Source organism: Homarus americanus, unplaced genomic scaffold, assembly GCF_018991925.1.
Source record: "Homarus americanus isolate GMGI-L3 unplaced genomic scaffold, GMGI_Hamer_2.0 scaffold51476, whole genome shotgun sequence".
Classification (NCBI taxonomy): Eukaryota; Metazoa; Arthropoda; class Malacostraca; order Decapoda; family Nephropidae; genus Homarus; species Homarus americanus.
In genome coordinates, this window is record NW_024736148.1 from 1,923,015 (window position 1) to 1,940,279 (window position 17,265).

General features: G+C 42.9%; 1 protein-coding gene across 4 annotated transcripts in view; it reads left to right on the top strand.

Moving 5' to 3' along the window:
* LOC121872037 (tubulin monoglycylase TTLL3-like) overlaps positions 1-17,265 on the top strand; it is a 67,039-nt gene that overhangs the window by 38,435 nt on the left and 11,339 nt on the right. For 3 of the 4 annotated variants that reach the window (XM_042374685.1, XM_042374687.1, XM_042374686.1), the window contains 2 exons: positions 150-1,310; positions 16,887-17,102. In XM_042374685.1, the coding sequence (XP_042230619.1) occupies positions 150-1,310; positions 16,887-17,102 (1,377 nt within the window). The remainder of the gene's footprint in view (positions 1-149; positions 1,311-16,886; positions 17,103-17,265) is intronic. The other variant, XM_042374688.1, reaches the window with a different exon arrangement.

Consider the following 17,265-nt stretch of genomic DNA (forward strand, 5'->3'; position numbering starts at 1 on the left):
CATTATTTATCACGTAAATGTGATATATATATTGCACTTTCTTAAACATTATCTCATAACAACATGAAACATTTTTCACGGTGTAACTAATGTATAGTTATCATGATAATATTTTCCCTGCAGTAACACTATGTCACTCTTCTGTGCAGGAGGGCCGCGTGTTCTCCATATTCGGGTACTTCCCCGCCATTAAAGATGCACTGAGGAGACGTGGATGGGTGGAGAAAATACAGCACAGTGTTCCTTACGTCAACCCGCACCCCAACAACTGTGTGTGTCCTCACGTGGGCTACCAGGCGTCCTTCACTCCTTCCATCACCACCACCGCCGCCTCCAACCACATCTCCACCAGTAGTGGGTCATCAGCACAGCCAGGTCGTAATGGGTCAGCATCCACCCGCAGCGGCCAAGACGAGGAGGTCAAAGGTGACATAGAGGATGTCAACGACCCCGCCCAGGACAACACTGCTGCTGACGACGCTGTTCCACCACAACAAACATCATCAGATTCATCACCCCTCTCCCCAGATAAGTCATCATCACCACCACCACCACAATCATCATCATCACCATCATCCTCATCTTCATCATCACCTTCGTCCTCATCATCATCATCATCATCATCATCAGAAACGGACGAGGAACAACAGAAAGTGATCACTGCCAACCAAGGTTCTTCCAACGTAGAAACTAATATAGTGTCGACCAAATATGAGAATCCTCCCCAGCCTGCCGCCGCCTCTCACACACCAACTATACCCACTTCCAGTCAAGAGGCTCAGGTACCGGGGGAGTCTTCCAGCATTACAGAGGGGACCGGTGATACTAACCCCACTCAGCTTGTAAGTAACCGTGATAGTTTCAACACTGCCATACTAGGGCCTTCTGAAATACGGAAAGGACTAGCATCATCCATAACGGAGAAAAACGCCACCATATTTAAGTACAGTACAACACACATTCCAAAGAAGACAAAAGACAACGTGGACAACACCGATAATGAGGAACCACTTGTAGAGGAAGAAACAAACTTGGAAGATGTGAAAGAAAATGAGGAGGGAGAGACTCAATTAAAGGGAGATGAGGAGGGTGGTGATGAGGGGGAGGAGGGGACACAGGTCGCCCCAGAGCCGTATTGCCCTTATATTGAGTATGAACTGTGTGATATGGACCTCCCTTTGGTGGCCAGGCTGCTGAGGAACGTGGAACCGAACTTCCTGTGGACGTGGACCAGGGACTCTATATCCTTCAAGCACCTCAGTCGGGAACAAATGGTCAACCGCTTCCCCAACACCCCCTTCACTACCAAGGTAAGGAACCCGCAACTTGCTGACTCTACAACTCTGTCCTAATAATAACATAAAAATCCCAAACAGGTAATATAATGCTTTTAGTCATATAATTAAATTTACCTGTGTGATCTTGAGGTGATTTATACATTCTAAACTACAGTTAAGAGTTTCATCACTAAACACAAACATAAATAATCACTATAGTTTTAACGTCATGATTTATGTTTTATGATTTATAATGTTTACTAAACTGTTACCCGGGACAGTTTGGGTTATATGTTAAAGCGGTGTTTTGGTGGAGGTCGCTAAGTTGACATCTGAGAGACACGTCATAATTCCTGCCAGACACATGCCAGGGAGCGTGTTAAAGGGAGATAACACTACTGCACACCTAGGAACACCCATCTCCCTCCCTTCCTTCACTCCTTCCCTCCCTCCTTCCTTCCCTCCCTCCTTCCTTCCATCCCTCCTTCCTTCCTTTTCTCCTGACACAAGTTGACGAGCGGCTGGTGGCTGGGGAGAGACCGTCAGGCGATCATTGAGTGCTCTAGATTCACCTGATTGATGAAAGTTTGAGGTGATGTTTTCCTCTTGCTCGTTCTCCCCTTTAACGGTTATTGTCAAAGTCATTTTTCTAACCTTTATGAAAACAAGTACAGTATACAGTCCATGTCTTCAACCTGCGGCTCTCACTGTTCTCAGGGTACAATATTTTACACTTTTTACACCATCTATTAAACTATCTTCTAATTATTTTACACTTTTACACCATTATCGACTATTTATTTTACACTTTTTACATTAAACTATCTACTAATTTACCAAAGAGATTATTTCAATTTAGTTGTTTTCATTGTAATAATCTAACTTAATGTGTAATAGCGAGGTGACAATACCGATAAACTGTCACACAACAACTGGCAGCATTCTAGACCAGCGCCCCTAGTGAAAGATTCGTACCAAACAAGTTAAAACAAACAAACATACATACAAACAAACAAACAAACGAACAGGACGGGTGTGAGATATATATAGCACTCAGAGGTGTATCATAATGACCTAATGAGGGTTAACACGTCATGCTTGGCAATTAGAGGGTCGAGGAGCTGCTGTGGAGTTAATATAATGCCTTACCCATCCACACAGCCCCTACTCACAACCACCACCTTTGCAACCCCCAACACAACTCCTACATACAACACAACCCCTACACACAACACAACCTCTAACACAACCCCCAACACAACCCCTACACACAACACAACCCCTAACACAACCCCTACACCCAATCAACATTAAAAAACCTTCCATTTTATAGTTTTTCACACATCTATATAATTATACTGGAAATTTTGGATACATATGACTAAATATATAAACAATCTCATACATACATACATACATACATACATACATACATACATACATACATACATACATACATACATACATACATACATACATACAGGGTGATCATAAAAGAATGCCCAGGTTTTATTGGATAACTATTTAGAATCTAGACTTTCTTTTTGGATGACTCTGTGTGATGTATATTAAGATATATTGGAATGTGTGTTAATGTGGAGAATGATGTTGAATGTGAGGGAATGAGTGTAAGTAACTAGGTCTATGAATGTTAGGTTATGTTGGTCCTCTGTGTTAGTTGGGTGATGATGATGATGATGATGATGATGGTGATGATGATGATGATGATGATGATGGGTGATAGTAGTGGTGATACTTAGGCAAGGAGGCGAGTTTGGATACCATACTTCTATCACCACCACACATCTACCCTCTCCTCGCCACCACTGTCATCACTACATCTCCACCATTTCCTTCACCACACCTCCACCCTTCCCTCATCACAACCACCACACCTCCACCCTTCCCTCACCCTCCACCCTTCCCTCACCCTCCACACCTCCACCCTTCCCTCAACCTCCTCACCTCCACCCTTCCCTCACCACCGCCCTTCCCTCACCCTCCACACCTCACGCCCTCACCATCCACAACCTCCACCCTTCCTCACCCTCACACACCTCCGCCTTCCTCACCCACTCACCTCCACCTTCTCTCCCCTCCACACCTCCACCCTTCCTCGCCTCACCTCCACCCTTTCCTCTTCCTCCACACTCCACCGCTTCCCTCTTACTCACCTCCACCCTTCCCTCACCCTCCACCTCCACCCCTTCCCCTCACCCTCCACACCTCCCACCCTTCCCATCAACCTCCACCTCCACCCTTCCTACCATCCACTGCACCCTTCCCTCCCCTCCACACCTCCACCCTTCCCTCACCCTCCACACCTCCACCCTTCTCTCCCCTCACACCTCCACCCTTCCCTCACCCTCCACACCTCCACCCTTCCCTCACCCTCCACACCTCCACCCTCACCCTCCACACCTCCACGCCCCTCACCCTCCACACCTCCACCCTTCCTCACCCTCCACCTCCACCCTTCCTCACCCTCCCACACCTCCACCCTTCCCTCATCACAACCACCACACCTCCACCCTTCCCTCACCCTCCACCCTTCCCTCACCCTCCACACCTCCACCCTTCCCTCAACCTCCTCACCTCCACCCTTCCCTCACCACCGCCCACACCTCCACTTCTCTCCCCTCCTCGTCCTCAGTGCCCCTCGAGGCTAACAACCCACTTCCTTCTTCATGTACTTGTGCTGCCTCAACACTGTTACTCCCCCGGCAGTACCGTGAAGGATATCTTAAAGTAAAATAACAGCAACACGGCCACGACCCTCAGGTTGGCTCCTCCCCAAGGTTCTCGATCCTTCCCTACATTGATTCCCAGGTGTAAAAATTTTCCACATAATATATTAGGGATCGTCGAGGTGAATTGCCTCAATCCTTTACCAGAGTTTCGTCTTAAAACAAAAGAAAAAACATGTGTTTTGTAGAGTTGTGTTCAGCAGCGTCACAAGAGATAAACACAGGCAGTACCGTTGAACTGAGGGGATGGTAAAGAGTCTTACATAAAACACAAACACTGAGAACAAAGTAAAAAATATTGCAAAGATTCCAAACACCTCACATCAAGCGTCAGGTGTTTGAGATACATCCAGCCACACTCCCAGGGTCAGCGCCCCCGCCACATATATTGTCTCACACGCCCAGCAACATAATCCCTGGTTAGGAGGGATAATAGACGCGACCACACAAGTGTGGGAGGTGAGGGCCACTAGCCGTCATGGCAGGACGAGTCTTCAAGATCGATCAGCTTTAAAAGTGGTGTCGGGTGGCGGCGGTGGCACACGTCAGGCAGGTTCTCCTGCTGGCGGCGGTGGTGATGGTAGAACACGTCAGGAAGCTCCTCCTGGTGGTGGTAGAACACGTCAGGCAGCCCCTCCTGGTGGAGGTAGAACACGTCAAGCAGGTCCTCCTGCTGCTGGTGGTAGAAACACGTCAGACAGCTCCTCCTGCTGCTGGTGGTAGAACACGTCGGGCAGGTCCTCCTGACGGTGGTAGAACAAGTCAGGCAGGTCCTCCTGATGGTGGTAGAACACGTGAGGCAGCTGCTACCAGTAAACTACTCAGTCAACAAACATGAACTTTACTCTTCAAGCGACCACCACTTACTAGCACGCGACCACTCACCCACCACAACCCTCCCTAGATGGTGGATGATGAATGGATGAGTAAGAGGAAGAAAGAGTGAGTGACTGATAGAGTTAGCTGATGGAAGAAATGGATAAACAGATGAGTCGGTGTTTAATGGGTGAATGGATGAGTAATGAGTAAACAGAAACAGGGATGACTGATTATTGTAGTGCTTATTTGGTGGATGTTCTTAGCCTGGTCAGTGAGAGAAGCAATATGCTCTTTCTCTTTATTTCTCTCTCTTTCGTCTGTCTCACTCTCATTTTCTCTCTCGTTTCGGTTTTCTTTTCCCTCCATCCATCATTTTTTCTTATCACACTATATTTCTTTCTTTGTTTTTCTCCACCCTTTTTTTTTTACTCTCTCTCTCTCTCTCTCGTCCCCAGACTAACACACACACACTAACATCATTTTCTCCCAGTCGTCATATCTCCAGCCACCACCACCTGTCTCTCCACCTTCCCTTTACCTGAAGTTCATTTCCTTTCCTATTTTCACCTATTTCTTCACCTTATCTCCTATTTTTACACCCAATTCCCTTCCCCCCCATTATTTATTACTTATATTATCATTACATATTTATTCAGTTATCCCTATTCTATTTCTTATCTATCCACTTCTTTTATTACCTATTTTGTCATTATTTATTATATTTTTACTACTATCTACCAATTGTTATCTGTTTCAACTCCTTATTCTCAATCTTATTATTGTTTATATAGTTCATCATTCTAATCTATATTGTCATCTTATCATCTGTTGTAATTTTCGCGCCAAAATATACACAAGTAGTTCAGGATGATATAATTTTAGTGATCTTTTGAGGTGTGTCAAGGATAATATCAATTTAGGGACCTTTTGTGGTGTTGCGTCAAGGATGATATCAATTTAGGGACCTTTTGTGGTGTTGCGTCAAGGATGATATCAATTTAGGGACCTTTTGTGGTGTTGTGTCAAGGATGATATCAATTTAGGGACCTTTTGTGGTGTTGTGTCAAGGATAATATCAACTTAGGGACCTTTTGTGGTGTTGTGTCAAGGATGATATCAATTTAGGGACCTTTTGTGGTGTTGTGTCAAGGATGATATCAATTTAGGGACCTTTTGTGGTGTTGTGTCAAGGATGATATCAATTTAGGGACCTTTTGTGGTGTTGTGTCAAGGATGATATCAATTTAGGGACCTTTTGTGGTGTTGTGTCAAGGATGATATCAATTTAGGGACCTTTTGTGGTGTTGTGTCAAGGATGATATCAATTTAGGGACCTTTTGTGGTGTTGTGTCAAGGATGATATCAATTTAGGGACCTTTTGTGGTGTTGTGTCAAGGATGATATCAATTTAGGGACCTTTTGTGGTGTTGTGTCAAGGATGATATCAATTTAGGGACCTTTTGTGGTGTTGTGTTGAGGATAATATCAATTTAGGGACCTTTTGTGGTGTTGTGTCAAGGATGATATCAATTTAGGGACCTTTTGGTGTTGTGTCAGGATGATCATATCCAGGGACCTTTGTGGTGTTGTGTTAGGGATAATATCAATTTAGGGACCTTTGTGGTGTTGTGTCAAAGTTGATCAATTTAGGGACCTTTGTGCAGGGTGTTGTGTCAAGGATGATATCAGGTAGGAGGACCTTTGGTGTGTCAAGGATGATATCAATTTAGGGACCTTTTGTGGTGTTGTGTTGATGATATCAATTTAGGGACCTTTTGTGGTGTTTTGAGTCCAGGATGATGTCAATAATATTAGTGGTGCTGGACGTCAAACACCCCACTGGGTCATGAACTTATAACCTAACCTGAAGGTGAGGTGTTGTCAGGCTGTGGTAAAGACGACAGCTGCACACACACACACACACACACACACACACACACACACACACACACACACACACACATATCATCTCTGTCAATCAACACAACTAATACATATTTACAAACACTTGCAATATCAGTATGAAAATTTGTCCATATATCATGTAGTTAATCTCCACGTAATTGACCCGTGTGTTGAAGTGTTAATTAGTGTGTTGGTTAGGTTAGGTTAGGTTAGGTTAGAACGATGAGGATTGACCGGAACTAGATGAGAGAGGAAGGTCATGGCTAGAGAGAAGCTGATTGGTGTACAGAGATGTGAGTCTTGCTAAGATCAGCCAATAAGGGGTGACTTGATGAGGCTAAACAGTTAAACCAAATAAACCTCGTTATAACCAATGGACTTGGGAAGGTTTAAGATACCACAGTTTTATGTCTAGACCAAATGGACTTCCCAAGACCAGACTTAATGGACTTGCTAAGCTGAAAATACCACGCCACACCACACCACACCACACACACACACACACACACACACACACACACACACACACACACACCTACCAAAAGAAATAGAACAATAATCCAAAACAACACGTGAATTCCATGACCAAAATGCAGACACAATAGTTCATTTTCTTTCACACAGTTTTAAATCACCACTTCTCTGTGTTCTTCGTGAGCTGACACACCTAAAGTAGTATTTTGCCTGACAGGAGACGCGAGTTCCACAGGCTCGTCTTCAATAGCTGTGTCTGTCGCGGTAATTGAGTGCGTGTTGCTCTGATTGACGCACTCTGACTCCTGAAAATATTCCCTCGCTTTCATGAACTCTTTTTTTTTTTTGGATTTTGTGATATAATTTTAAAGGAACTATTTCATTTGTTAATATAATAATTAAGGAAAATATCACCTGTTTTTAATATTCCAGTAAAGACGTTTAAAATGTAATTCCCTTATTTTTCCGGTAGTGACATTTACAGTATAGTATAACTTTCATTTCGTATAATTTCCACATACAAAATAAATTTACCATACAGTATAAATATTTACAAAACCAACTTAGATTTGAGGAAGGCTGCCATTTTATCATTACCCCTTTAGTCTTCTATATTCCCCCGTACTATTTCTTCCCCTCGTCTCTGTTCTTGCTGTTATTCTCCTCTCTTGTCCAGTTCCCCAGTATGTTGTGTTGTTTACATAAGAGAGATCAGCTATTGTTGGTTGAGTGTCTGTATGTCTATAGCCCACCAGCTGATAGTTCCTGGACGAGAACCATTACTACCACCACTATAACTATCCTCCCTCACCACCACTATAACTATCCTCCCTCACCACCACTACTATCCTCCCTCACCACCACTACTGTCCTCCCTCACCACCACTACTATCCTCCCTCACCACCACAACCCTCCCCCACTCCATCTTTGTTGGCTGGAATGGGGGGTCGAGAGGAGGGGTCATAGAGGAGGGGACGAGGAGGGAGGGGGTCCTAGAGGAGGGGGTCTAGAGGGAGGGGGATCGTCAAGGCTTCACTGTCAAGGCTTTTAAGAATGAGTCTCAGTTAATAACCAATAAATAAAGAACCTGTGGGCCAGAACACACCCCCCCCCCACGCTGCCCCCTCCCCTCCTGCTGTATTGTTGTCATAAATACTAGGAGGTAACAGGAGGGGGGGAGGGAGAGGGTGAAAAAGAAGGGAAGGGGAGGGGCAAAGAAAAGAAAAGAGGAGGAGGGGGAAGAAGAGGGAAGAAGAGGGAAGAAGAGAGAGGAGAGGGGGAAGGGAGTGGAGAGGGGAGGAGGGAACAAAACAGCATTATCATTGGCTACTGAAGAAATTTATCATACCTACATATTATTATTTTATTACCATATGAGCAACAACTTAAAACCAAGATAAAAAAAATCAGTTCCTAAAAAAAAATAAAACAAAAAGATACCGGAAGTGTTAAACAAAATTAATCCTGGTCGGCCAAGCTTAATTTTCATAAAGCAAAGCGTTTAGAAATACTGCACTGCTCTAATAAATAAAAATAACTTTGGAAAAAAAATATATTCTGACCAACCAACCTTTTTTTTTCACCTATAAACGGGATTACTGTATAATTATCATTCATATTTTTCTCTGATATACCACATCATGCCTAAAATACCACAACATATCTAAAATACCAGATACCTAATAATACCACAACATACCTAAAAATACCACACCCATAAAAATACCACAACATACCTAAAAATACCACAACACACCTAAAAATAATACCACAACATACTAAAAAATACCACATACCAAAAATATCACAACATAACTAAAAATACCACATCATACCTAAAAATACCACATCATAACTAAAAATACCACAACATCCCTAAAATTGGCTCACATCCCTAAAAATACCAGATACCTAAATACAACATACGTAAAAATACCACATCATACCTAAAATAATAGATACCTAAAATACCAGATACCTAAAAATACCACATCATACTTAAAAAATACCACATCATACTTAAAATGCCACATCCCTAAAAATACCACATACCTAAATACCACATACGTAAAAATACCAAAGCACGTCGCCACACACACACACACACACAGGAGGTGGACCTCACATCACCACACACACACACACACACACACAGGGAGGCGATCCCAGCACATCACACACACACACACACACAGAGGAGGTGATCCCAGCACATCACACACACACACACACACACGCAGGAGTGTGGACCCAGCACATCACCACACACACACACACACACACACACACACACACACACACACACACACACACACACACACAGGAGGCGGATCCCAGCACATCACACACACAGGGAGGTGGGACCCCAACACATCACCACACACAGGGAGATGGACCCCAACACATCACCACACACAGGAGGTGGACCCCAGAGCATCACCCTCACACTCACAGGAGGTGTGGACCCCAGCACATCACCACACACAGGAGGTGGACCCCAACACATCACCACACACAGGGAGATGGACCCCAACACATCACCACACATGTGAGGTGGACCACACAGGAGGTGGACCCCAACACATCACCACACACAGGAGGTGGACCCCCAACACATCACAACACACAGGGAGGTGGACCCCAACACATCACAACACACAGGAGGTGGGACCCCAACATCACATCACTCACACACAGGAGGTGGACCCCAGAACATCACCCCCTCACACACACAGGGAGATGGACCCCAACACATCACCACACACAGGGAGGTGGACCCCAACACATCACAACACACAGGGAGGTGGACCCCAGCACATCACCACACACAGGGAGGTGGACCCCAACACATCACCACACACAGGGAGATGGACCCCAACACATCACCACACACAGGGAGGTGGACCCCAACACATCACAACACACAGGGAGGTGGACCCCAGCACATCACCACACACAGGGTGATGTACCGCAGCATATAACCAACACAGTAATTACTCAATAATTACCCTACCTGGACCAGTAAATGAGAGGGAGTAATACCATCATACCAACTGTGACAGCGTTGGTCTAATTCTCGTGTCGGCCGCAGAAAAAATGATAAACCACGGGGGTAATTTTTTTGTAGCTAAATATAAATGTTCAAACGGGTATTACACAGATCTTGACCTTTGACCTAGTATCCCTTCACGGAGCTTGACCCTTCTGACCCTGACCTTTGACCTAGTATCCCTACACAGAGCTTGACCCTTCTAACCGTGACCTTTGACCTAGTATCCCTACACAGAGCTTGACCCTTCTAACCGTGACCTTTGACCTAGTATCCCTACACAGAGCTTGACCCTTCTGACCGTGAACTTTGACCTAGTATCCCTACACAGAGCTTGACCCTTCTGACCGTGACCTTTGACCTAGTATCCTGGAACTAGCCTGAGGCACTGATGACACAATGATCAATTTTGACCGAGTAAAAATAAATGAAAAAAAAAAGGTTGGTATTTTCATAATTACAACAAACTATTACTACTACTACTACTACTACTACTACTAGTAATAATAATAATAATAATAATAATAATAATAAGAAGAAGAAGAAGAAGAAGAAGAAGAGCTACAACATCACCACCACCACCACCACAACAACAATCACATCAGCAGATACAACCCCAGGGACAAACAAACTTCCTAAACCATAACTTTACCAAAATATATGAAAATTGAAAATAAACCTCTGGGAAGATCTATTAATTCACAGCATTATGTAGCTCAGGGAAATATATTACAAAGCAACCTACGTATAATTAGAGTCTGTGTGTAAATTTATCCTCCATAAGTAAAGATTACAGACTCCGCTCAGCCCTGGTCTTTGATGTAAAGTTGTATTGAGATGATGAAAAATGTGACGTGTACTTGATCCTAACCTAACCTAACGTAACGTAACGTGACGTAACCTGACCTAACCTAACCTAACGTGACGTAACCTGACCTAACCTAACCTGATCCAGATATTTAGCGTGGTAATATTAAATAATGAATGTATACAGAGTTTTATAGAGAGAGAAATATTGACACACACACACACACACACACACACACACACACGATTATCTTGTCCTCTCTGCACGCTAAGTAAATTATAAACCCTCACACGTTCATTATTTAGTAGCTGATAAGTTTAGGTTAGGTTAGTTTAGGTTAGTCCAAGCATTATACCAGTGAGGTGTATCAGCGCTGGTGTCTGCTGCCCATAACCACCGCTTCTTCATCTAGTCTAAAAATACGGCGCGGGAGACATGTGGAGCGAGTGACAGGCAGAGAATATATTCCTGGAGGAGGTTATTGTGATCACTGTGTGTGTGTGTGTGTGTGTGTGTGTGTGTTATCAATCTAAGAATTACTTGAAAACTGACCTAGCAGCGAGGGTGATATTTATTCCCACATAAGTTTTTCATAAGAACAGCAACAGGAGTCATAATTATGTGAAGTAATGCTGAAAAAAAAAAACGTTGGTTATCGAACTTATAATATATAGCATTATTATGATACTTCTCACCTCATGTTAACCCGCGAAGTCTTTCTCAAGTTTGTGATAGGAAACAAATATTGTACAGAGGAAGGGACAGGGATATTTATGTCCCATTACACGTCGATATGTAATGACGGGAGAGTAATATATGTCACATTATCTGTCAACAGTAAACACCTTATTGGATCACCTGATGATTAGACACCCCAGGTTATTTTACCTGATAAACACTGACCTAACAGAATGTAAATAAACCTAACCTAACCCTCCAAGTAACATTAAAGTTGTTAATTATCTGCTGACATAAGTTACTGGGGTGGGGTTGTAATCTTCAGGTGACCAGGTGGGCGTCTCCCTTACACAGATCATCCGTCTGGCGTGGCTGCAGGGTGGTGGTGGTGGCGACGGGCGAGGCACAGACTACTTACTTCACATAATTGACCGCGTCCACCCTCCACTCTTATTAAAACTCCTCCATCACAAACTTCGTCCCATATTGCCTCTGAGTCACGGCATTTTTATTGTTTTATAATATTCTTCTTCTCTGTTCTCTCTTTTCTTCCGTCTTGATTTTCTTTACACCTTCCCCAATTCCCCCTTCTTCTTCTTTCCATTTCCAGTACTCCTTACTTCCTTCCCTTTTCTCTCTTTCTATTTTCCTTCCCATCTACTTCCTTTCCTTCTCCTTCTCCTCCAACGTTTCCCCTTCCTCCTTCCCTTTTCTCTCTTCCTGCTTCCCCCTTCGCCTTCACCATTCCCCTCTTCTTTTTTTCCTTCCCCTTCTCCTCCACCATTTCCCCCTTTCTCCTTTCCTTCCCCTTACACCCTCCTTATTCCCCTCGTCTCTTCCTTCCCTTCATCCTCCCCTTCCTCCTCTTCCCCCACATCTCTTCTATCATCCTCCTCTTCCATTTTTTCCCTTTCCCATTCCGCTCTCCCTACTCCATTCTCCCGTCTCTCCCATCTTCTTTCCCCCTCCTTTATTACGTGAAGGAGACGTACCTTAACAGAAAATGGACGTTAATGAGGGACTAAAACGTAATAACCAGGAGAGCCGTACAGCCACCACCACCACCACCACCACTACCACCACCACCACCACCACCTTCACGGACCCTGGCGCCATGAGGAGTGATGAAGACCTTTGGTAACACTCGTCTCACGGGTTAGGTTAGGTTAGGTTACTTAACATTTGTTTATTATAAGGCTAGATTTCATAAAAGGTGAAATTGTAATAGCACCATATATGTTTTTTTGTTTTTTTTACCATACTAAATTCATTTGTGCATTAATGGGTGCCGCGGCCGAGTAAATACAACCCTCGCCTGCTGTCCTAATGGTCGTTGGTTCGAGCATTAGAAACCCACAGTCGACCTAGCTATAAATATGTAACTAACTCTACCGTTGGGGAATTGTAAATAGTCAAGTGCAGTACTGGCCACGTTGTGTTGTTTACGCACAGCTTCTAATGAGACTAAAGGATTACGTGACCCATTTTCACCTGAGAACGAAACATGAGAAGCGACAACGACGGACTAACACACTGGTTATAATACTCAGTGGTTGTACCTGTGTTGGTCTACTCTAGCGTCTATCTTTGGCTCCACACACAACCCCGGACCCTCCTGACCTCCTTACAAAACACAACATTCCCCAAATACTGAGAAATATGGTCCTATGAAGACAGTCTCCAGCCAGATGCTTCTTCAGTCAACTCACAAAAAATCTGTATACGTTAAATTGTATCCCCAGGTACTAAGTGAATTATCTAATTAAGGTAGAATCTCAATACAATTTTGATATAACTTTGGACGTTTATGTGTTTTAGTAGCCAGTATAGCACGTTCTTGCATCTCCAGTTACAAGGAATATTCAACTTGAAAACCTGAGAAAATCCGGGTAGAAAATTTTGTAGTTTGACTCGTTGTTGAAAAATGCAAGTTGAGGCATTTAGTGTAGTGGAAGATGATGCACGCGACTCGTGACCAACAATGATCCGCCAACAGGTAGCAGTGGTGGTGGTGGTGGTGACTTTTAATTATATAGCAGCTAGTTCCCCGTGCGTGTTGTCTGCCCTGCCACACCCACCACCCAAATATACAGGGTGTCTCAAAATATATAAACATACACCCCACTTTATACAAATTCAAGGAGATTGCGTGAACAACTTGATTGAGAAAAACAATATTATTTTCACTTGTTGATATGCGAAGTCTCCACACACACACACACACACAAACAATAACTAAAACAACCCGTATTTAAACCCCTATTCATTTCTTCCTATTTCCACCGTACGTAAAAGTCCTACCTTTCAAAAAAAAAATCTTACAAAACGAAGATTAAAGCAGGAAACAATAAACAGGAAGAGGATGTGAAGAAAGATAAGGAATAGATAAGAAGAGGAAAGAGAATAAGATATAACGTGGATAACCCGAAAAACATCCTCAAGTAACGCAGATAAATGGAATGAATAGAAGAAGAAGAAGAAGAACAAGAACAGGAACAAGAACAAGAAGATGACAAGAACAAGAAGAAAACAGAATGAGAAGAAGAAAAAAAACAGAACACCAACACAAAACAATAGCAACAAAATAACAATAAGAACAAACAGAAGAGGAATAAGAAAGACAACAATAAACAGAAGGAGAATGTGAAGGAAGAAAGATGGAGAGTAAAGAGCTGGGAAGAAGGACCTTACAACTGACTTTTATAAGTTAAATATATGTTAGGGGGATTGTCTTACCACGAGAGAATTCACTGACAACACACACACACACACACACGAGAGAGAGAGAGAGAGAGAGAGATAAACATTTAAAAACAGAGGAATAGAGACAGACAGAAACATACACCATTGGTTATTTAATTAAGGAACCATTACCACCACTATAAAGACACCTACGCCTGCACCCTGACCACTTTAAACACACCAGTTCTGACACCTTCAAGATATCAACACCTTTAAGTCAACTTTAAAGGCACCCAAATTCTCGACGCCAGTAAACCCGTGTTGTTACCATCATAAACCAGCGCCTTTAACTAAACCCCAAACAGTTATAAGGTTATGTTATAGAGTTGTGGTTATAGATCCAGGTTGTGGTTGTAGAGTTGTAAAAATCAGGTGTGATAAAACTGTACAAAAATTAGATATTTATGACACCAAACATAAATTAACCAGATCTATCTAAACCTAACTTAACCTAATCCATCCTAACCTAACTTAACCTAATCCATCCTAACCTAACTTAGCCTAATCCATCCTAACCTAACTTAGCCTAATCCATCCAAACCTAACTTAGCCTAATCCATCCTAACCTAACTTAACCTAATCCATCCTAACCTATACTAACCTAACCTAACCAAATGTAATAATGTTTTTTTTTACTGTTAATTGAATTTAGTTAGATAATGGAGATGATGATAGGTGGAGAAGATAAGAAGAAGAAGATAGGAGATTATAGAAGAAGAGAGATAAGTGAAGAAGATGATAGGGCTGGATACAATGGTTTTAGTCTACACACACACACACACACACACACACACACACACACACACACACACACACACACACACACACACACACACACACACACCACACACACACACACACACATACACATACAGAGGAGTAGGAATGCGGGAGAGAGACACACAAAATAATACTAGATAATATAGCCGTAATAAAGCCCAATAAAGTCCAGTAAAGTCCAATAAAGTTTAGTAAAGTCCAGTAAAGTCCAGTAAAGTCCAGTAAAGTCCAGTAAAGTCCAGTAATAAAGTTCAGTAAAAATAAAGTTCAATAGAGTCCAAATAAAGTTCAGTCAAGTCCAGTAGAGTCCAATAAAGTTCAGTAAAGTCAAATAAAGTCTAGTAAAATCCATTAACTTTCAATGAAGTCCAATGAAGTCCAATGAAGTCCAACAAAGTTCAGTAAAGTCCAGTAAAGTCCAATAAAGTTCAGTAAAGTCCAGTAAAGTAAATAAAGTTCAGTAGAGTCCAAATAAAGTTCAGTAAAGTCCAGTAGAGTCCAATAAAGTTCAGTAAAGTCAAATAAAGTCTAATAGAGTTCAGTAAAGTCCAATAAAGTCCAGTAAGTTCAGTAAAGTAAATAAAGTTCAGTAGAGTCCAAATAAAGTTCAGTAAAGTTCACTAAATTTCAGTAAAGTTCACTAAATTTCAGTAAAGTCCAGTAAAGTCCTCTTACTCCAGCCACAGCCATCACCGACGCTAGACACTTAAGGAATAAAAAACTGTTTAGGGAACACAATGTAAGTCGTTACTGTCATTGTCAAACGCTGGCACTCATGGAGGAAGTGCCTAGGGCCTCAGCTGAGTGTAAGTGCTTCAAGCTGGGTGTAAGTGCCTAGTGCCTCAAGCTGGGTGTAAGTGCCAAGTGCCTCAAGCTGGGTGCAAGTGTTTCTTTAACTGTGTGTGTGTGTGTTTACGATCAATTTCCCTGGTTCGTTAGTTTGAAATTCTATAAGAGACATAACAAGGATAATTACGAACACGATAAAGCAATTGCACATGAGAATCTTTTTTTAACAACACACTGTTTAACTCTCCTAAACACACCGCAGGCTTACAGAGAGACGAGACAACTTTACAATCAATTTCCACTAAAATTCTTATCATATCACAACCAGGAGAATGATTGCAGTCGTTGAAGTATTAATAACGGAATAAGACAATGGTGGCTAGCTGTAACACACACTAGCTAATATGTATTTGGTATACAAGTCACTTATTCATGGACAATTCCTACTGATTTTCTATATATTTAAGTTTAATGTCACAGCTGTATCTTATCCATCACACAATTCCTCGATGTATTCTCAACAGGAGGAAAAAAATTCTTCACTATCACATAAGGATCTGGCCACTAGAAGACGAGAAGGACATAAGAACATGACTGCACTTGGGAGTTACTGAATGGAGGATGAAGTGTGTATTCTGCTCCAGCTTATTGATACACAATGATGATGACCCAAGGATTCCTGACTTAATGGATCTGAGTGTACAAGACGTGTGTGTGTGTGTGTGTGTGTGTGTTTAATGCAGACACTGTACAGGATTAGTATGTTGCAGCAGTAGTGGGAGAATTGACCACCCTAACACCTGCCTCCCCTTCACAGTATGGCTTGTGTGAGACTCTGCAGCAGTTACATTGGTTCAGCGAAGCGGCCAGTGTAGAGAGCTTCGTGCCACGGGGTTACTGTATTGGCCATGAGGACGAGCGCACAGCCTTCATCCACGACTACCGCCTCACAGCCTGCCTCAACATGCTCAAGTGGCTCACTGAACGATACGACACACACGGTCCTCAAGCTGTAACTGACCCACACGGCGAGGTCTGTATGTCTTCCCCTATACTTTAACATCTTAACACCTACACCTCCATGACACCTCACCCCTTCTCCATGATATCTACCAAGAGACGCATACACTCCTTACACCCCATCATTAGAGCTACAATGGTGACTGGTAGGTGACTGGTAGGCCCCATCCTAACCC